Source organism: Syngnathus floridae, chromosome 15, assembly GCF_059516105.1.
Source record: "Syngnathus floridae isolate MCC-2025c chromosome 15, RoL_Sflo_1.0, whole genome shotgun sequence".
NCBI classification, from domain to species: Eukaryota; Metazoa; Chordata; class Actinopteri; order Syngnathiformes; family Syngnathidae; genus Syngnathus; species Syngnathus floridae.
The window spans coordinates 10,327,442-10,349,966 of NC_142427.1; the positions used below are offsets into that span (position 1 = coordinate 10,327,442).

The 22,525-nt window shown below is 46.9% G+C and overlaps 3 protein-coding genes across 5 annotated transcripts in view; 1 reads left to right on the plus strand and 2 right to left on the minus strand.

The window, feature by feature from the left end:
- Positions 1–6,693, plus strand: part of LOC148386614 (uncharacterized) — a 37,494-nt gene extending 30,801 nt beyond the window's left edge. Inside the window, exon 7 of the mRNA XM_088398843.1 lies at positions 3,931–6,693. Within this exon, the coding sequence (XP_088254969.1) occupies positions 3,931–3,958 (28 nt within the window). The 3' untranslated portion in view covers positions 3,959–6,693. The remainder of the gene's footprint in view (positions 1–3,930) is intronic.
- LOC148386616 (C-type isolectin Sp-CL4-like) overlaps positions 1–14,551 on the minus strand; it is a 19,099-nt gene extending 4,548 nt beyond the window's left edge. Inside the window, exon 1 of one of the 2 annotated variants that reach the window (XM_088398837.1) lies at positions 13,006–14,551. The gene's annotated coding sequence lies outside the window, so the exon portion shown is untranslated. Of the gene's footprint in view, positions 1–3,251; positions 4,029–13,005 lie in introns of those variants that run through there. The other variant, XM_088398838.1, reaches the window with a different exon arrangement.
- Positions 14,552–16,389: 1,838 nt separating this feature from the next.
- macroh2a1 (macroH2A.1 histone) lies at positions 16,390–22,522 on the minus strand. 2 transcript variants are annotated; one of them, XM_088398818.1, is made up of 10 exons: positions 22,370–22,522; positions 21,528–21,716; positions 20,489–20,686; positions 20,301–20,407; positions 20,002–20,193; positions 19,826–19,933; positions 19,314–19,413; positions 18,027–18,116; positions 17,779–17,953; positions 16,390–17,496 (listed from the first exon to the last, which is right to left on the minus strand). In XM_088398818.1, exons 3-10 carry the CDS (start codon positions 20,658–20,660, stop codon positions 17,331–17,333), a joined length of 1,110 nt encoding a protein of 369 aa, XP_088254944.1. In that variant the 5' UTR covers positions 20,661–20,686; positions 21,528–21,716; positions 22,370–22,522; the 3' UTR covers positions 16,390–17,330. The 2 variants fall into 2 exon arrangements, with proteins under 2 accessions (XP_088254944.1, XP_088254945.1); XM_088398819.1 differs by lacking the exon at positions 19,314–19,413 and adding an exon at positions 18,814–18,904 and having other exon boundaries at positions 22,370–22,521.
- Between the last annotated feature and the right edge of the window lie 3 nt (positions 22,523–22,525).

Here is a 22,525-nt window from a genome sequence, read left to right on the forward strand (position 1 = left end):
GAGTGAGTTAGGGTTAGGGTTTAGGGTTAGGGTTTGAGTGAGTGAGTGAATGAGTGAGTGAGTGTGAGTGAGTGAGTTAGGGTTTAGGGTTAGGGTTTGAGTGAGTGAGTGAGTGAGTTAGGGTTAGGGTTTAGGGTTAGGGTTTGAGTGAGTGAGTGAGTGAGTGAGTGAGTGAGATAGTGAGAGTGAGTGAGTGAGTTAGGGTTTAGGGTTAGGGTTAGAGTGAGTGAGTGAGTTAGGGTTAGGGTTAGGGTTTAGGGTTAGGGTTTGAGTGAGTGAGTGAGTGAGTGAGTGAGTTAGGGTTTAGGGTTAGGGTTTAGGGTTAGGGTTTGAGTGAGTGAGTGAGTGAGTGAGTTAGGGTTTAGGGTTAGGGTTAGGGTTTGAGTGAGTGAGTGAGTGAGTGAGTGAGTGAGTGAGTGAGTGAGTGAGTGTGACTGAGTTAGGGTTAGGGTTAGGGTCTAGGGTTGGGGTTTAGGGTTAGGGTTTGAGTGAGTGAGTGAGTGAGTGAGTGAGTGAGTGTGTTAGCTGTTTAGGGTTAGGGTTTGAGTGAGTGAGTGAGTGAGTGAGTGAGACAGTGAGAGTGAGTGAGTGAGTTAGGGTTAGGGTTTAGGGTTAGGGTTAGAGTGAGTGAGTGAGTGAGTGAGTGAGTGAGTGAGTGAGTGAGTGAGTGAGTGAGTGAGTGTGAGTGAGTGAGTTAGGGTTAGGGGTTAGGGTTAGGGTTTGAGTGAGTGAGTGAGTTAGGGTTAGGGTTTAGGGTTAGGGTTTGAGTGAGTGAGTGAGTGAGTGAGTGAGTGAGTGAGATAGTGAGAGTGAGTGAGTGAGTTAGGGTTTAGGGTTAGGGTTTAGGGTTTGAGTGAGTGAGTGAGTGAGTTAGGGTTAGGGTTAGGGTTTGAGTGAGTGAGTGAGTGAGTGAGTGAGTGAGTGAGTGAGTGAGTGAGTGAGTGAGTGAGTGAGGGTTTAGGGTTAGGGTTTGAGTGAGTGAGTGAGTGAGTTAGGGTTAGGGTTAGGGTTTGAGTGAGTGAGTGAGTTAGGGTTTAGGGTTAGGGTTTGAGTGAGTGAGTGAGTGAGTTAGGGTTAGGGTTAGGGTTTGAGTGAGTGAGTGAGTGAGTGAGTGAGTGAGTGAGTTAGGGTTTAGGGTTAGGGTTTGAGTGAGTGAGTGAGTGAGTGAGTGAGTGAGTGAGTGAGTGAGTGAGTGTGAGTGAGTGAGTTAGGGTTAGGGTTTAGGGTTAGGGTTTGAGTGAGTGAGTGAGTGAGTTAGCTGTTTAGGGTTAGGGTTTGAGTGAGTGAGTGAGTGAGTGAGATAGTGAGAGTGAGTGAGTGAGTTAGGGTTAGGGTTTAAGGTTAGGGTTAGAGTGAGTGAGTGAGTGAGTGAGTGAGTGAGTGAGTGAGTGAGTGAGTGAGTGAGTGAGTGAGTGTTAGTGAGTGAGTTAGGGTTAGGGTTAGGGTTTAGGGTTAGGGTTAGGGTTTGAGTGAGTGAGTGAGTGAGTTAGGGTTAGGGTTTAGGGTTTGAGTGAGTGAGTGAGTGAGTGAGATAGTGAGAGTGAGTGAGTGAGTTAGGGTTTAGGGTTAGGGTTTAGGGTTAGAGTGAGTGAGTGAGTGAGTTAGGGTTAGGGTTTAGGGTTTGAGTGAGTGAGTGAGTGAGTGAGTGAGTGAGTGAGTGAGTGAGTGAGTGAGTGAGTGAGTGAGTGAGTGAGTGATTGAGTGAGTTAGGGTTTAGGGTTAGGGTTTAGGGTTAGGGTTTGAGTGAGTGAGTGAGTGAGTGAGTTAGGGTTTAGGGTTAGGGTTTGAGTGAGTGAGTGAGTGAGTGAGTGAGTGTGTGAGTGAGTTAGGGTTAGGGTTTAGGGTTAGGGTTTAGGGTTAGGGTTTGAGTGAGTGAGTGAGTGAGTGAGTGAGTGAGTGAGTGAGTTAGCTGTTTAGGGTTAGGGTTTGAGTGAGTGAGTGAGTGAGTGAGATAGTGAGAGTGAGTGAGTGAGTTAGGGTTAGGGTTAGGGTTTAGGGTTAGGGTTAGAGTGAGTGAGTGAGTGAGTGAGTGAGTGAGTGAGTGAGTGAGTGAGTGAGTGAGGGTTAGGGTTTAGGGTTAGGGTTTGAGTGAGTGAGTGAGTGAGTGAGTGAGTGAGTTAGGGTTTAGGGTTAGGGTTAGGGTTTGAGTGAGTGAGTGAGTGAGTGAGTGAGTGAGTGAGTGAGTGTGAGTGAGTTAGGGTTAGGGTTAGGGTTTAGGGTTAGGGTTTAGGGTTAGGGTTTGAGTGAGTGAGTGAGTGAGTGAGTTAGCTGTTTAGGGTTAGGGTTTGAGTGAGTGAGTGAGTGAGTGAGTGAGTGAGTGAGTGAGTGAGATAGTGAGAGTGAGTGAGTGAGTTAGGGTTAGGGTTAGGGTTAGGGTTTAGGGTTAGGGTTAGGGTTAGAGTGAGTGAGTGAGTGAGTGAGTGAGTGAGTGAGTGAGTGAGTGAGTGAGTGTGAGTGAGTTAGGGTTAGGGTTTAGGGTTAGGGTTTGAGTGAGTGAGTGAGTGAGTGAGTGGGTGAGTGAGTGAGTTAGGGTTTAGGGTTAGGGTTAGGGTTTGAGTGAGTGAGTGAGTGAGTGAGTGTGAGTGAGTTAGGGTTAGGGTTTAGGGTTAGGGTTTAGGGTTAGGGTTTGAGTGAGTGAGTGAGTGAGTGAGTGAGTGAGTGAGTGAGTGAGTTAGCTGTTTAGGGTTAGGGTTTGAGTGAGTGAGTGAGTGAGTGAGATAGTGAGAGTGAGTGAGTGAGTTAGGGTTAGGGTTAGGGTTTAGGGTTAGAGTGAGTGAGTGAGTGAGTGAGTGAGTGAGTGAGTGAGTGAGTGAGTGAGTGAGTGAGTGTGAGTGAGTTAGGGTTAGGGTTAGGGTTTAGGGTTAGGGTTTGAGTGAGTGAGTGAGTGAGTGAGTGAGTGAGTGAGTGAGTGCGTTCACTCTCGTTCACTGAAATGATTCTTTTGAACGAATCGTTCACTCACGAGCCAACTAATGCTGACAGATCTCCACGTACTCGATCTTGTGTGAGGCTTTGTGTGTAACAAAAACACAACGTGTCCCTGCTTGAGTTGGAACCCTGACAGTGTTTGAAAACACGCTAAATGAAGAGCATCAAAGCTTGACGATAGCTTAAAAAAAATTACAAAAAAAAAAAAAAAAGATTGGATAAAAGCGTATTTGTCCAGCTGCTTTGCGAGCTGCAAATTTACTGTCAAAAATAGCGGCTTCAGTTCCACTTGACATTTTTTTAAAAATAAGCAAATGCCTCACCTCAACTAAATACCTCTGGAAAAAGCTTTGGTGAATGGGTGGGGGCCGCTGTCAGTCCACACATCGCCAGTCGGCTAAGTTGCATCCCGGTCCCGACTTTTTGATGTGATTATGGCGCAGCCCCAAGCCACCCAGGATGAAGGCTCACCCCGAGGGCGAGCTTTGCTGACTCAGCAAGGCTTTCATAGTCTTTGTCCTCTTTTGTTTGCCACCTTTCGTGACGATGCGTACAAGCACGCCACCGCTGACTCACCGTTTGCCTCGAAAGTCGTCAAATTGCACTTCTTTGGCACCGATCATTTTCGTGTTCAGGCTTAGGTGGTTGACATCAATTTATTGCAGCCTCCTCAACGTTCAAATATGTAGCAGATCTGCATGTTCATGAAAATATGATCATTGCAAGTGGCACTTGAGAATCCCTGACCATTTTTTTTAATGCATATTTTGCATTTCTTTTCATCAAATGTCAACTTGCTTGGGATTTTGTTGCAAAAGAACATTGAACCCTCCCTAAGTAACACACACACGCACACACACACAAATGGCACTGTGAGAAGGCGACAGCGAAAGGCCCCAAATCCTCCTATAAGCTCCTAATTGCGCCGCATTGTCCTGATGGACTTTGAACTCCAAATAGAGGACACCAGACGCCATCACTCTTTGTGTCTGCGTGTGACAGGTCCTGGCTGGAGGTCCCGTCTTCCTAAAAGTATCACGAGCGATGGCTTAATGCATCAAGAGCCAGGCACCTGAAACTAATGAGCAGGACAGAAAATGGACATGTGTGGCCCACATAGCTGAGAAAACTCCACTCACTCACTCACTCACTCACTCACTCACTCACTCACTCACTCACTCACTCACTCACTCACACTCAACTACTCACTCTACTCACTACTAACCCTAACCCTAACCCTCACTTGCTCACTCACTCACTCACTCACTCACTCACTCACTCACTCACTCACTCAACTACTCACTCACACTCAACTACTCACTCTACTGACTACTAACCCTAAACCTAACCCTCACTCACTCACTCACTCACTCAAACTCAACTACTCACTCTACTCACTACTAACCCTAACCCTCACTCACTCACTCACTCACTCACTCACTCACTCACACTCAACTACTCACACTACTCACTACTAACCCTGACCCTAACATTCACTCACTCACTCACTCACTCACTCACTCAAACCCTAACCCTAACCCTAACTCACTCACTCACTCACTCAAACCCTAACCCTAAACCCTAACTCACTCACTCACTCACTCACTCACTCAAACCCTAACCCTAACCCTAACTCACTCACTCACTCACTCAAACCCTAACCCTAAACCCTAACTCACTCACTCACTCACTCACTCACTCACTCAAACCCTAACCCTAACCCTAACTCACTCACTCACTCATTCACTCACTCACTCAAACCCTAACCCTAAACCCTAACCCTAACCCTAACTCACTCACTCACTCAAACCCTAAACCCTAACCGTAAACCCTAACTCACTCACTCTCACTATCTCACTCACTCACTCACTCACTCAAACCCTAACCCTAAACCCTAACCCTAACTCACTCACTCACTCACTCAAACCCTAACCCTAAACCCTAACCCTAACTCACTCACACTCACTCACTCACTCTAACCCTAACCCTAAACCCTAACCCTAACTCACTCACTCACTCTCACTGTCTCACTCACTCACTCACTCACTCAAACCCTAACCCTAAACAGCTAACTCACTCACTCACTCACTCACTCAAACCCTAACCCTAAACCCTAACCCTAAACCCTAACCCTAACCCTAACTCAGTCACACTCACTCACTCACTCACTCACTCACTCAAACCCTAAACCCTAACTCACTCACTCACTCACTCACTCAAACCCTAACCCTAAACCCTAACCCTAACTCACTCACTCACTCACTCACTCACTCACTCACTCAAACCCTAACCCTAAACCCTAACCCTAACTCACTCACTCACTCTAACCCTAACCCTAAACCCTAACTCACTCACTCACTCTCACTATCTCACTCACTCACTCACTCACTCAAACCCTAAACCCTAACCCTAACTCACTCACTCACTCACTCAAACCCTAACCCTAAACCCTAACTCACTCACTCACACTCACTCACTCATTCACTCACTCACTCAAACCCTAACCCTAAACCCTAACTCACTCACTCACACTCACTCACTCACTCACTCACTCACTCAAACCCTAACCCTAAACCCTAACCCTAACTCACTCACACTCACTCACTCACTCACTCACTCACTCACTCTAACCCTAACCCTAAACCCTAACTCACTCACTCACTCTCACTATCTCACTCACTCACTCACTCAAACCCTAACCCTAAACCCTAACTCACTCACTCAAACCCTAACCCTAACCCTAAACCCTAACTCACTCACTCACACTCATTCACTCACTCACTCTAACCCTAAACCCTAACCCTAACTCACTCACTCACACTCACTCACTCACTCACTCAAACCCTAACCCTAAACCCTAAACCCTAACTCACTCACACTCACTCACTCACTCACTCACTCACTCAAACCCTAACCCTAACCCTAACTCACTCACTCACTCACTCAAACCCTAACCCTAACCCTCACTCACTCACTCACTCACTCACTCACACTCAACTACTCACTCACACTCACTCACTCACTCGCACTCACTCACTCACTCACTCACTCACTCACTCTACCACTCACTCACTCACTCACACTAAACCACTCACTCACTCACTCACTCACTCACTCTACCACTCACTCACTCACTCACACTCAACTACTCACTCACTCACTCACTCACTCACTCACACACTCACTCACTCACACTCAACTACTCACTCACTCACTCACACTCAACCACTCACACTCACTCACTCAACCACTCACACTCACTCACTCACTCACACTCAACCACTCACTCACTCACTCACACTCAACCACTCACTCACTCACTCACACTAAACCACTCACTCACTCACACTCAACCACTCACACTCACTCACTCGCTCACACTCAACCACTCACACTCACTCGCTCACACTCAACCACTCACACTCACTCACTCACTCACTCGCTCACACTCAACCACTCACACTCACTCACTCACGCACTCACTCACTCACTCACTCACTCACACTCAACCACTCACTCAGTCACTCACACTCACTCACTCACACTAAACCACTCACTCACTCACTCACACTCAACTACTCACTCACTCACTCACTCACTCACTCACAACTACTCACTCACTCACTCACAACTACTCACTCACGCACCCACTCACCCACACTCAACTACTCACTCACTCACTCACTCACTCACTCACACTCAACCACTCACTCACTCACTCACTCACACTCAACCACTCACTCACTCACTCACTCACACTAAACCACTCACTCACTCACTCACTCACTCACACTCAACTACTCACTCACTCACTCACTCACTCACAACTACTCACTCACTCACTCACAACTACTCACTCACGCACCCACTCACCCACACTCAACTACTCACTCACTCACTCACTCACTCACTCACTCACTCACTCACACTCAACCACTCACTCACTCACTCACTCACTCACTCACACTCAACCACTCACTCACTCACTCACTCACTCACACTAAACCACTCACTCACTCACTCACACTCAACTACTCACTCACTCACTCACTCACTCACAACTATTCACTCACTCACTCACTCACTCACAACTACTCACTCACGCACCCACTCACCCACACTCAACTACTCACTCACTCACTCACTCACTCACACTCAACTACTCACTCACTCACTCACTCACTCACTCACTCAACCACTCACTCACTCACACTCAACCACTCACACTCACTCACTCGCTCACACTCAACCACTCACACTCACTCACTCACTCACTCACTCACTCACTCACTCACTCACTCAAACTCAACCACTCACTCACTCACTCACACTCAACCACTCACTCACTCACTCACTCACACTAAACCACTCACTCACTCACTCACTCACTCACACTCAACCACTCACACTCACTCACTCGCTCACACTCAACCACTCACACTCACTCGCTCACACTCAACCACTCACACTCACTCACTCACTCACTCACTCACTCACTCACTCACTCGCTCACACTCAACCACTCACACTCACTCACTCACTCACTCACTCACTCACTCACACTCAACCACTCACTCAGTCACTCACACTCACTCACTCACACTAAACCACTCACTCACTCACTCACACTCAACTACTCACTCACTCACTCACTCACTCACTCACAACTACTCACTCACTCACTCACTCACAACTACTCACTCACGCACCCACTCACCCACACTCAACTACTCACTCACTCACTCACTCACTCACTCACTCACTCACACTCAACCACTCACTCACTCACTCACTCACTCACTCACTCACACTCAACCACTCACTCACTCACTCACTCACTCACACTAAACCACTCACTCACTCACTCACTCACACTCAACTACTCACTCACTCACTCACTCACTCACTCACTCACTCACAACTACTCACTCACTCACTCACAACTACTCACTCACGCACCCACTCACCCACACTCAACTACTCACTCACTCACTCACTCACTCACTCACTCACACTCAACCACTCACTCACTCACTCACTCACTCACACTCAACCACTCACTCACTCACTCACTCACACTAAACCACTCACTCACTCACTCACACTCAACTACTCACTCACTCACTCACTCACTCACAACTATTCACTCACTCACTCACTCACAACTACTCACTCACGCACCCACTCACCCACACTCAACTACTCACTCACTCACTCACTCACTCACTCACTCACTCACACTCAACTACTCACTCACTCACTCACTCACTCACTCACTCACTCAACCACTCACTCACTCACACTCAACCACTCACACTCACTCACTCGCTCACACTCAACCACTCACACTCACTCACTCACTCACTCACACTCAACTACTCACTCACTCACTCACTCACTCACAACTACTCACTCACTCACTCATCCACTCACCCACACTCAACTACTCACTCACTCACTCACTCACTCACACTCAACCACTCACTCACTCACTCACTCACTCACTCACACTCAACCACTCACTCACTCACTCACACTAAACCACTCACTCACTCACTCACTCACACTCAACCACTCACACTCACTCACTCGCTCACACTCAACCACTCACACTCACTCGCTCACACTCAACCACTCACACTCACTCACTCACTCACTCACTCACTCACTCACTCGCTCACACTCAACCACTCACACTCACTCACTCACTCACTCACTCACTCACTCACTCACTCACTCACACTCAACCACTCACTCAGTCACTCACACTCACTCACTCACACTAAACCACTCACTCACTCACTCACACTCAACTACTCACTCACTCACTCACTCACTCACTCACTCACAACTACTCACTCACTCACTCACTCACAACTACTCACTCACGCACCCACTCACCCACACTCAACCACTCACTCACTCACTCACTCACTCACTCACTCACTCACTCACACTCAACCACTCACTCACTCACTCACTCACACTCAACCACTCACTCACTCACTCACTCACACTAAACCACTCACTCACTCACTCACTCACTCACACTCAACTACTCACTCACTCACTCACTCACTCACTCACTCACTCACTCACAACTACTCACTCACTCACTCACAACTACTCACTCACGCACCCACTCACCCACACTCAACTACTCACTCACTCACTCACTCACTCACTCACTCACACTCAACCACTCACTCACTCACTCACTCACTCACTCACTCACACTCAACCACTCACTCACTCACTCACTCACTCACACTAAACCACTCACTCACTCACTCACACTCAACTACTCACTCACTCACTCACTCACAACTATTCACTCACTCACTCACTCACTCACAACTACTCACTCACGCACCCACTCACCCACACTCAACTACTCACTCACTCACTCACTCACTCACACTCAACTACTCACTCACTCACTCACTCACTCACTCACTCACTCAACCACTCACTCACTCACACTCAACCACTCACACTCACTCACTCGCTCACACTCAACCACTCACACTCACTCACTCACTCACACTCAACTACTCACTCACTCACTCACTCACTCACTCACAACTACTCACTCACTCACTCATCCACTCACCCACACTCAACTACTCACTCACTCACTCACTCACTCACTCACACTCAACCACTCACTCACTCACTCACTCACTCACTCACTCACTCACACTCAACCACTCACTCACTCACTCACACTAAACCACTCACTCACTCACTCACTCACTCACACTCAACTACTCACTCACTCACCCACTCACTCACAACTACTCACTCACTCACTCACAACTACTCACTCACGCACCCACTCACCCACACTCAACTACTCACTCACTCACTCACTCACTCACTCACTCACTCACTCACTCACTCACTCACTCACATTCAACCACTCACTCACTCACTCACTCACACTCAACCACTCACTCACTCACTCACTCACTCACTCACTCACACTAAACCACTCACTCACTCACTCACACTCAACTACTCACTCACTCACTCACTCACTCACTCACAACTATTCACTCACTCACTCACTCACTCACAACTACTCACTCACGCACCCACTCACCCACACTCAACTACTCACTCACTCACTCACTCACTCACTCACTCACTCACTCACACTCAACTACTCACTCACTCACTCACTCACACTCAACTACTCACTCACTCACTCACTCACCAACTCACCACTCACTCACCAACTACTCACCCACTCACACTCAACTACTCACCCACTCACACTCAACTACTCTTCCACTCACGTTAAAATAACGTGTATGCATATATACGCCTAAATATTGTTATCCAATATATCGACTGCAATTTCACATTAGATTGCTGATTTGAAATTTACTTTTATTATTATTTTAATAAACATTAAAACCTGTTAAAACTTGTCTGGTGTTTTATTCCTTGTTTTTATTTTTTTGGGCATAAAAACAAAAATCTGACATTTGGTTAACTGCTTTATATGCCAATATGTATGTGTTTTACGTTGTGTAATATGTGTTGGTGTCACCCAAAATAAAGAGCAGTCACATACACATTCTTGACACGTACAAAAAATGCATAAAGTTATTAGATATATCATATCATGGTCAAAGATCACAGGTGTCAAGGTACACCTGAACATGGCGGCGTACCTAATGGAGTGTCCGAGTGACGTCACAGATCAAACAGCCAATCAGAAAGTGGTGTGAGGGCGGGTGTGGCACTTTTCACTTAAACCAGGGGTGTCGACCTCCAGTCCTCGAGGGGCCGCGTTCCAATATGTTTTCCAAGTGACCCTCGTTAAGCGCACCTGCGTGAAAAGTTTTAGCTTCTTTCATGTCCAAAAGGAGCTAAAAGTTTTCACGCACCTGCACTTAACGAGGGAATTTCACGGACACTCCATTAGGTACACCGCCATTTTCAAGTGTACCTAATAACAGGCCACTTTAATAGGGAAATATCATGGTCAAAGGTCACAGGTGTCAAGCTCTAGTCTAAAATGGCGGTGTACCTAATGGAGTGTCCGTGTGATTCCCTCGTTAAGTGCAGGTGCGTGAAAACTTTTAGCTCCTTTCACGTTCAAAAGAAGCTAAAAGTTTTCACGCACCTGCACTTAACGAGGGAATCACACGGACACTCCATTTGGTACACCGCCATTTTTAGGTGTACCTAATAACAGGCCACTTTAATAGGGAAATATCAAGGTCAAAGGTCACAGGTGTCAAGCGCTAGTCTAAAATGGCGGTGTACCTAATGGAGTGTCCATGTGATTACCTCGTTAAGTGCACCTGCGTGAAAAGTTTTTGGTCACTTTCACATTCAAAAGGAGCTAAAAGTTTTCACGCACCTGCACTTAACGAGGGAATCACACGGACACTCCATTAGGTACACCGCCATTTTCAAGTGTACCTAATAACAGGCCACTTTAATAGGGAAATATCATGGTCAAAGGTCGCAGGTGTCAAGCTCTAGGCCTCTCGGCCGCGTTCCAACATGTTTTCCAAGTGACCCTCGTTAAGTGCAGGTGCGTGAAAACTTTTAGCTCCTTTCACGTTCAAAAGGAGCTAAAAGTTTTCACGCACCTGCACTTAACGGGGGAATCGCACGGACACTCCATTAGGTACACCGCCATTTTCAAGTGTACCTAATAACAGGCCACTTTAATAGGGAAATATCATGGTCAACGGTCACAGCTGTCAAGCTCTAGGCCTCTCGGCCGCGTTCCAACATGTTTTCCAAGTGACCCTCGTTAAGTGCAGGTGCGTGAAAACGTTTAGCTCCTTTCACGTTCAAAAGGAGCTAAAAGTTTTCACGCACCTGCACTTAACGAGGGAATCACACGGACACTCCATTAGGTACACCGCCATTTTCAAGTGTACCTAATAACAGGCCACTTTAATAGGGAAATATCATGGTCAAAGGTCACAGATGTCAAGCTCTAGGCCTCCCGGCCGCGTTCCAACATGTTTTCCAAGTGACCCTCGTTAAGTGCAGGTGCGTGAAAACTTTTAGCTCCTTTCACGTTCAAAAGGAGCTAAAAGTTTTCACGCACCTGCACTTAACGAGGGAATCACACGGACACTCCATTAGGTACACCGCCATTTTCAAGTGTACCTAATAACAGGCCACTTTAATAGGGAAATATCATGGTCAAAGGTCACAGGTGTCAAGCTCGAGTCTAAAATGGCGGTGTACCTAATGGAGTGTCCATGTGATTACCTCGTTAAGCGCACCTGCGTGAAAAGTTTTAGCTTCTTTCACGTTCAAAAGGAGCTAAAAGTTTTCACGCACCTGCACTTAACGAGGTACTCACACGGACACTCCATTAGGTACACCGCCATTTTTAGGTGTACCTAATAACAGGCCACTTTATTAGGGAAATATCATGGTCAAAGATCACAGGTGTCAAGGTACACCTGAACATGGCAGCGTACCTAATGGAGTGTACGTGTGACGTCACAGATCAAACAGCCAATTGGAAAGTGGGGGTGAGGGCGGGTGTTGGACTTTTCATTTTCATGTAAGCTTTGACCATGATTTTTCCCTAATGAAGTGGCCTTTTATTAGCAACACCCCAAAGTGGTGGTGTAACTAATGGAGTGTCCATGTGACGTCACAGATCAAATAGCCAATTAGAAAGTGGGCGTGAGGGCGGGTGTGGCAACCTAACCCTGTGTTGCAAATTTTTCCATGATAAAATCTTAACATGCTCCCAGCGGGGTTTGAACTCGGGACGCTGGGGTAAGAGTCCAGAGCACTAACCACTGCACTATGGAAGCCTTGCTTGTGTTGTACGGAAGGTAGCACACTATATGGGTTAATGGAGCAGCTCAAGTGACCAGAGACTTGTTGAACTCAAAGACATCAGCATTAACTCTGCTACACAGACATGGTTTTTCATTTTGTATGCGTTTGCATTCTTCACCATACAGATGGAATAAAATCGAGAAGTTATTTGAATTCCACGCTCCGCACGTCTGCATGTGCGCTATAGTATGGTCGTCGTTATGTTTCATCTTGTCTGCAGGCGCAAACACGTTCACTAACCGATCCGTTGATGCACGGGAAGGAAGGCAGTTCACCCATTGGCTCGTTCGCGAACAGGAAAGTCAGGATTCGTTCATTCACTGATCCGTCCTCGCGATGAACTGGAAATGCAAATCACTCACTGACACGTTGACTCACAGAGCCGTTCGTTTGGACTCGTTCGTGAAGAGGAAGTTGTCATTTTCTTCTTCGTTTTGTTTTACGGCGAGGTGGCACCAACTTCAATGCGCATTACCGACACCTACTGGTTGAAGTTATATGAACGGGAAAAAGAACAGAAAGTGATTCGCTCGCTCACGTTCACTGAAAATATTCATTCCTTTGAACGAATCGTTTACTCACGAGCCAACACTGCTGGACGGTCCCACAATCCCCCGGGTGAAGCCGCCGTGAATCACCTTGAGCTTAATGATTTGCAGATCCGCCGAGACGCTGGAACCTCCTGGGCCGGAGTTTATCTGCCGGGCTTGACCCCGTTCGATCTGGCCCTCACATTAACCCGTGCGTGCGTGTGCGAAGGAATATACTATCGAGTGTGGGAATATGTGCGCGTGTGGAGGTGTGTGCACGGCCTTGGATAACCTCACAATAACCCCTGCGAGCCGGCCAATGCAGATAAAAGGCCATTTATAGCCACGCTCACGCCTTTAAGGATGCCTTCTTCACTTTGAGCAAAGTGGCCATCTTTGTTAACAAATACTTGCCTACTGTACTCAGGTTGAGTTCTTTGCTATCTGTTTTCATTTGTATAAACAAGACAAATTATTGACAACTATAACTCAGCAAATGTGTTTTAAATGAAACTATTGCCAAGGATAGGGTGCAACGCTGGAGGGGGGGGGGCTCAGTTCAAAGGTCCTCATACCAACAACTCGGCGGCTTTGTTTGATTGACAGTTGCACCGGCCTTCCATTAGGCGCATATTTGATCAAAATATATACAGCCGCCTGAAAATTGCGGAAGGAAGGAGGGAGGGAGGCGAAAGCTCCCATTCCAGATGCAAATCCTAAATCAGCAGCCGCGGTGCGCTCCGAGGAGGAGGCTTGCTTTTAATTTATTCTCCTAAGCTGGGGAATCAGGCCATCAAAAGGCGGCCGGCTATCGGGTTGCCCACGCTAAGTGTGAGGAGGGCGGCCCGAGGAGGGATTTAACCCTTTTCGGGTGTCACGGAGACCAGCAAAGAGGGGCGGGGGGGTACAGAAGCTGACATGACGGAGGGGGTGAGGGGGATAGAAGCTGTCCTTATGTTGGAGATTCCTCCTTCAGTCCGCTTTAATGGCTGAGGATCAGATTATGAAAAGGACGCCAGCCGATCTTGTTAGCAGAAAAAAAAAAAGTCCACTTGGCAGTTGTTTTTTTTCGTAGGGTCAGGCCATCAAATTATGTTTACAACAGAAAATGATGATGTCACATAAAAAGTATTGATTAAGCAGGGATAAGTCCCCAAAGTACAAAACTTGAGTTGAAAAATTTTGAAAAAAACATGACTCAGCGAATGCCAAACCATAAATACCAAACCATAAATCTGTTGATTTACACTTTTTTGTCCCCCCCCCCCCCCCCAAATAAAAAAATTAGACTCTCCTGCAATATAATAGCACGCATGTTACATTCAATGAAGACAAAATTGCAAGTGTAAAACGCACCCTGAGGAACCCCAGTGGTGATTGATAGTGGACAGGGAAGTGAGCTGTACTATTCAACTGCCTGGCGAGCAATCCAATTCCGTACTTTTCCCACGACAACAACACAACTTTGCTGTCATCCTGGGAAAAATGTATTTTGTTGATATCTGGAGATCAGAGACATGATCGCACTCATAAAGGAACGTTTTTCTTTTTTCCCCCCCAAGCGTTGACCAGCTTCTTACCCTTTTCTCCTCCTCCTTGATCTTGCCTCCAATGTTTGCTTTATTTTATTCTATGTTTTCCCTCCGCCCTCGCTCACGTTTTCGTGCAAAGAATAAAATTTCATCAGCACGGACTCTGGGAAACGCAGCTCTCGGATTGGCCCTTGCCCGGGACACATGCTTTGAATTTACGGATCTTTTTTTTTTGGATGGGAAGGGGGGAATAGCGGCTGAAACCTGGATGTATTTCCTGGGGATTAGCCCTTAGATGGGCTGCCCTCGGAGAGCGTCTCAGGTCCCGGCCTCTCTGCATGGCTGGGAAAATGACCCCCATCTGACTCTGCTGAAACGCCCGCCCGCCCGCCTGCCCTTCCCTTGCGTCTTGCTATGGGCATCGTTTAACTTTCATGTATTCAAAGTGAAATCAATTCCAAGATTTGTTTCTATCTACGGTTAGCAAGGGGTCCACGCCACATATTCTTTAACCTCTATGAAAAATGAATAAGTCACTTACCCTAGTCGTAGCTTTATTCTTCTTTGTCTTTCTACGTTGCCCCCAGTGGCCAAGGCCGGCACACCACAAGACTGCAGTAATAATACATGATGTACAAAATTGTATTATGTGATTCTATGTTTTCCAATTTTAAAGTGTGCCATTTTCCTTGGTAGAAAAAACTTGCATCACAACAGTGCAGTTAGCTAACTAAGAGAAATCTTCACTGTAATTTTTTTTTTTAAAACAGATTAGTGTTATTTAAATTCCCAAGCAGGCCATCGCCTTAGTAGCCGGTTAGCTCACAAGCTAACTAGCAAGCACCTGTTAAGGGGATATATTCCAGCCAGTGGGGGCTTTTGGCAGATTTATTTACAAAAGACATGACAAAATTAGATTGACAGCTGACACTACAGCGGTGTGTATTTTCAGGATTTGAAAGCCTCATTTTATATACTTTTTTTTTTCATCATTCAAATTTGACAGTCTCCATTTTGGTGTCAAATTAACAATACGTTTATTTTGCTAAACACCCAAAAAGCGACCCATTAAGCAATTACATATTGTTTATATCTGGCAGGTTTTCATGATGAATTGCGGGTTTCTTTCCATGGAAAGTTCACCACTTTGAAAATTGGCAGATTTCGCGATCGTTATTTTAAAGAGAAAACGATGTTGTTATAACGCTGGTGTATTATGTCAGCGCGCTAACTTCAACGAATGGCTTTAATCAATAACCTGAAGGCTAAGGGCCAATTCCCAGGCAAAGGTTCACCAGAGGTGAAGTGAAGTCTGCTGTCACTGATTGACAGGCGGCCTTCTCATGCAACCGCAAAAAAAAAAAAAAAGCACCTGACCGACAGACAAAAGGCTTTAACATTGTGTTTGAGAAGAAAATAAAAATTAAAAAAATTGTCTAAAACAGATTTAAAAAAAAAAAAAAAAAGTTAAATAAAGATTTTGCAAATACATTTTAGGAAACCCTGTTTTAGGACCCTCTTTTTTTTTTTTAAATGGGTCACGGCACAATCAATTTTTGGGGTGTTTTCAAAGATAGTTTATTATTCGAGTGCGTACAGATTAATTTTTTTGTATGTAGTCAGCAAATGTACATAATATTTCTTTAGAAAGCATTTCCCCTCTCAATTATCGTAAGAAAGTGGAAAATTATTTTTGACAGTTAACATCCATGAAAACCAAATTCTACTAGTACTCAACCATTCATGATCGTAGTGCGCCACCTAGCGGCTACAGCAGTTACGCCACCTCTAACTTCAGTTCTTTGAAATTTTTGCTTTGTACGGCTTAATGGGGACAAAACACACACATACATAAAGAACAACGTGTGCCGCGGGTGGCTTCCAAATGAACCCGTGCCTTTTTAGGATGTGCAAATTCAAAATACAACATAACCAGCTATGTTATTTTCAACTAGAACTTTTCCACAAAGACTCCATCTAGAAACATTGATAGAAAGACAACTTCAGGAACCAACAGTGCCCTGCTCACGAAACAAAAAAACTGCCGATGAACCTGATTGTTAGGAACAGTCAGTTCGTACGTAATTTCTCCTCTTTTTGGAGTGAAATTAAAAAAGGTTCTTTGCAAAGCACAAAGAAATCCAACAACACAAAAAAAAGCTAACTTAAGTTTCCCTGGCAGAAACGGGGCAACACACACACGCACGATTACGAGCGCGATGAAAACTAAGGTGAACTTTTTTTTTTTTTCTTAAGTCACTATCAATACTGCTGTTAACATGCATATACCCGTTTCAGAAAACGAAACCCTCTTTTCTTATCTAGTCCACACTTTTGGCGTTCAAAGGTCAGCTCAGTGTGTCTGGAAAATAATTTCTTTTCTTTTTTTAGGAAAATTAAAAACCAGATAGGAAAAAATACAAAGGTAACGTAAAAACAAGTTGCGGGCTGTTTCGAAAGATTCGCCTGGTCTCGCAAGGAAACAAAAGGATACGCAAAGCTTTTAACTGGCCTCCAGTTTGGCCATTTCCTGCACGTAGATGCCGATGCTCTCGCTGTCAAAGAGCACAAAGTAAACCGTCTTGATGGTGGACGACATGGTGGCCACAAAGTAGCTGGAGATGGCCTTCAAGATCACTTGGGCCGCCGTCTGCTTGGGAAACCCATTTCTGGAATGACGGGTGCAAAATTAGCCGGGGCAATCAAAAAAAATTGCTGTGCCAACCCAATCTGGGAGACTTCAGGTGTCTTTTGGAGGCTTTTTTTGTGGGTCAGTTCAAGTTAGACCTGTCTACCAAATTTTATGCAGCTAAGTGAAAGTAGCTTTAGGGGCATCATTTTCAAGGCGCTTGCTCAAACTTTGTTGACTGCAAAACTAAACCGGCATGTTTTTGTTTTATATAAAGAAACAGAGAATACTCATAATATATTATATATAATACTTTCCTTACCTTCCGCTGCCGATAGACGGAAAGGCCACTGACTTGAGCTTCTTCTCGTCGGCCAACGCCAGACAGTTCTTCACAGTCTTTTCCAGCATCTCCTCACACTTGTCCGAGCCCCATGCCGGGCTGTTGCAGTGGATGACGTACTTGGCGGGAAGGCCGAAGCCGGCGGTCAATACGGCTGGGGGAAAAAAAAACGTAAGGTTCGTTTGACATCTTCAGCAGCTGTGTTTTCCTAAAGGGCTGCAACTCACCACCAGCCACATCCAGCGGCCCGTTCTTTTTCTTGACCTCCAGCACAGCTTCACTTAACTCCTTGCCGCCCTTCTTTTCTAGGGCAGCACCTATAAGGGAACACGTTGTGATCACACATGCGGGAGCGTCGCACGCTGGAGGAAAGACAGAACCAGGAGCAAGAGGTGGCGGAGGCCATGCAGACAGACAGACAGACGGACGGATGTCGACGCAGGATGCTGTCGATCATCTGACGTGGGTGAGCTCCGGCCGGTCTCTCACAGGACACGTTCGAGTGCGACATCGCACAAGAGAGGCCACGCAGGATGACAACGAAATGGAATCAACACAGCAAGATGTCAGTCTGACTGGAGCATCGCTAAACAAACCAAATTTGGCAGTGAGAGCTAACAGAAGCAAGCAAATTGGCACCGGCGTTTGCAATTAAATTCAAACAAAAGCCTCAACGCTCTAAGGCTGGATTTGCACTTGGTGGTTGAAGTGACAAATGGGGTTGGGTTGTGAGGCAAAGCTTCCCAAAATAGCCGTTGAATTGGAAACAGCTACTTGGAGCAGCAGGAGCGGAAATCCAGCCTCAGATCCAATACGAGAGCAATATCAAAACGGGATTATCGTGCTTGTTTTTTTTTTTTTTTGTCCTAGCTACAAATGGGGCAACGTTTTTGATACAACTCTTGTACTGGCGGTGTGGCCCGATCAGAATGGGAAGCACCCAATCGGTGTCAAAAAGAGCATTAGCAGCAGGAGCAGCAGCCCGAAGCGACGGAGGCTGACTGGTGCCTTTACCTACTTCACCGCCCGTATAGAGGGCCGAGTTGGTCGGGTGAACGACAGCGTCGCTCTCCACTATGGAAATGTCGGCTTGGACAACTTGCAACTACGGATGAAACAACACGGCGGTCAAACAACACGCCACACAACAACTTGGCCGGTGGCCAACCACGGAAGCCGGGAGCTTGCCTAGTCAGAATGCAAAAAAATAATAATAATCATTTGGACTGAATGAGTGCAATTGGGTTGTTGATTGAGGTTAATTTGACATTGCGGCTTCTGACCAAGCGAGGCATCCAAGTTTCTTGTCAATAGCAGGCAGTCAACTTCCTGTCAGGCAGGAAGTGCCGATCAAAAACGGCCGCCTGACAGCAAGTCACCCGAAAGGCGGAGGTGCAAACGTGGCTGCCGGGCTTTGACGTTTTAATTTTCAAAGCCATGCTGGGGTCACAAGAAGGTGGGAGGGGTAGAGTGGGAAAGGGCGGTGTTAGGAGGAGGGGGGGGGGGCGTCTCACCTAGATCGTCTTTTAGCTCAAGTTCGGCGTTGGTGGGGTTGATGACCCCCTCTACGTCAAAGCCAGCCAAGTTACTGACCTCGCTGTGGATGAGGTTGAGCTGCGGGGGCGAGGGAGGGGGGAGGGAGGCATGCCGAGGAAGAGCGACAAGGAAGGAGGAAGGAAGCAAAGCTGTTAAAACCAAGGTGACACCACCTGAGCCTCAAAGGACGTTTTTTGTACCCCTTTCTAGCTCAATTCAATTATAATGTAAAAAAATAAATAAATTGATAATTGCATGAATTTGTTGGGCCACATCCTGTTTGGATAATCAGGTGGGTCTTCACGTGTCTGAATTTGAGATGCAATTTTGGACTTCCCAGTAAAGCAGATTAGTGCACAAAAGAGCAACCCCAGCGATTAAATGCGCCCGCTACGTGCTTTTTCAGTTTTGTGGTCCCACAACGACATCCAATTGCTAATTAATGATCATGCTTTGGCAGCGCCTGCGTCACGGCTTTGGTACGACTGACTTTTTGACCCAGGAAGAGGCTCTTGGTGGACAGGACGGTGAAACTGTCGGCCGGCGAGCCTTCGGTGGTGCTGTCGGCCGACGCCGTCTTGCTGGCCTCGCCCTGTTTCTGCAAACAGACAAATGTCAGCCGGTGGTCACGAGGGGGCGTCGCCCGCCGAGCTGCTGCCGTCTTACCTTGGCTTTGCCGGCACCCTTCTTGCCGACCGCCTTCTTGCCGGGCGGCTTCTTGGCCGGCTTGGCTTTCTTCTCCGGGGCGGGCGACAGGGGCGTCTCCAGCTTAGCTTTGGCGCCGCGCTTCTTAGCCAGGAGCTCGGGGTGGATGTTGGGCAGGACGCCGCCCGCCGCGATGGTCACGCCTTTCAGGAGCTAGGGCGAGAAACAGGAAAAAGTTTGATGTGCACAAAGCCGAATCATCAAAATAGTTCGAAATAAACATTATCCATCCCCTTTTTGACAGTACTCCTTTTGACTACCTGGTTGAGTTCCTCGTCATTGGCGATCGCGAGCAGGATGTGTCTCGGCGTGACGCGACCCTTCTTGTTGTCTCGGGCCGCATTGCCCGCAAGTTCCAGGATTTCGGCTGCCTCGGAGCAAAGTCATCAATCAACGCACGGGCGGTGGCAGACATCCATAAAAACCTTACCAAGGCGTCCAGACTCACCGGTCAGGTACTCCAACACGGCCGCCAGGTAGACGGGCGCCCCAACGCCGATGCGGTACTTGGGTAGCCCGCGTTTGATGTAGCGCAGCATGCGGCCCACCGGGAAGATGACGCCCGCCTTGGTGGAGCGTGACGTCTTGGTCAGCTTCTTCTTGCCTCCTCGACTCGACATGCTGCCCAACGAGTCCGCTGACGCTCCTGTTGGACACGTGAGACACCGTTAAGGAGTGCGTACAAAGACTAGAAGTGCTACAGAAGAAAAAAGTAATTGTTTTGTGCAAATAGAAGTACAAAAAAGACAATATTCATTGAATACATTTGGTGTCATTTTATTTTGGTGGCACAGTGTGGCTTATTGCACTTGCCGTCTATCACACGTGCCTTTCTTCTTCTGAGTTTTGCAGTCACACCCCATGGACATGGAATTAGCCACTATTATGCTGCCTTTCAAAATCATTAGGGTGTTGACGCAGTAATTAGCCAATATTCAAATGAGGCCTGAATGTCACCGCATTCGCAAGTTTCTTTAGAAATAAAATCCATGTACGGTGATAATAACTTGGGACAAGATGCCAAAGTGGGTGAAGAACGTTCTTTTGTGGTCAGAATGAGACTGCGAGGTGTGTGCTGGTCAATAGTGGCTCCATTTTGGAGCGGAAAAGCAAAGCGACGCGGAGCAAAGGCAAAAGCTCTTGCAAGACGCTCGCTAGCATGCTTGCATGCACGTCCTCCAGCCGCCGTTGGACGCCAGGTGGAGGTGGCCTCCGGACGGGCCGCCGCACTGACTGGAGCTCGCCGAGCTCACTTCCGAACCAGGTTCTGACATTCGGAAGCATTTCCGCAACATGTCAGTCGAGGCGGCCACAGCCGCAGCCGTTTGTTTGGTTGTGTCGGCGGCCGCGGCCCCCTTCCCCGTGCCAGAGCTCGCCACCTCGGCCTTCGCTCGGCTTCCGCTCGGTTAAGAAAATATGTCACTAAAAACTGCACAACCAACCGCGACAACATTAACGACGACTTCTTACGACCACGGCGTACTTACGTGGAAAAAAAAAGGCGAGTGCAAGGACGTAAAAATGTCGCTGTTTGGCTGTAGCTGGCGCTTGGTCGAGCGTCGACTCCCACAATCCACAGTGAGATGAGCTGAGAGCTGCCGGCCGCCCAACGACGCCACTCAGCGGGATAGCAGCCGGTTCAGCCCGCCCCCCACGACACCCGCGGCTTCCGTTTGCTTCTTGGACCGAAAACAACAACAAAGCAAGAACAGCACAGCCGAAATAAGGGAATTCTTATGTAATTATCACAACCGACATACTGGAAGAAATGATAATAATAATACCATGTATAGTGGCTATAATCAACGTAGCCAGGGGCGTTTCTAGACCCCTGGTAAGGAGGACCATGCCCCCCCCCCCTTCCAAAAAAAGACATTGATGGACATCTTTCATCAAACTATATGCAAAATGTTTCATAAGGATATCTGCCCCCCACTAGTCTAACACCCTAAAAAATGTTTTAATTACAAAATTTTAGGGCAAATTGCTCACTTATAAATTTAACCTTTCAGTGATATTCAGCCATTCCACGTATGTCATCACATAATAGCACACAAGCAGAAAATGTCATGACCTCATGATTAAACTGTCTTTACACTTGACAAGTTCATATTTGGTGTTTTTTTGTCTCGTGTTGTGACACACGCCTTTCTTCCCATGGCATGAAAGCTGACTTAAGCTGCTTTTGACACAACCCATACATATGCATTCCTTTGCACTTTGTCACAAAATGTCATTCACGACAAAACGTGTTTTTGTTTTTTACATAATAATGGACGTCATCATCTCCACCCATGTTTTCTAGTTCCCAAGAGGCAAAAATACTCACACTCAAAGCAGGAATGAGTAAGTTAAACCAACAAGTGTAGTGACAAAGGTGCCATGAAAATAACACGATGTTGCTGGCTTTGCATATCGAGGAAAGAAAGGCAAACGAGAGAAACCTGAAACTGGTACCCCGTACTTCCGGGTATCACACTGGTCA

Coding starts and splice junctions, on each gene's coding strand:
- macroh2a1 (XM_088398818.1), bottom strand. CDS start 20,660: ATGTCGAGTCGAGGAGGCAAGAAGAAGCTGACCAAGACGTCACGCTCC. Junction 20,408..20,488: donor CGTGTTGGAGTACCTGACCG/GTGAGTCTGGAC, acceptor GCTCCGAGGCAG/CCGAAATCCTGGAACTTGCG. Junction 18,117..19,313: donor TGAGCTAAAAGACGATCTAG/GTGAGACGCCCC, acceptor GTTCCCTTATAG/GTGCTGCCCTAGAAAAGAAG.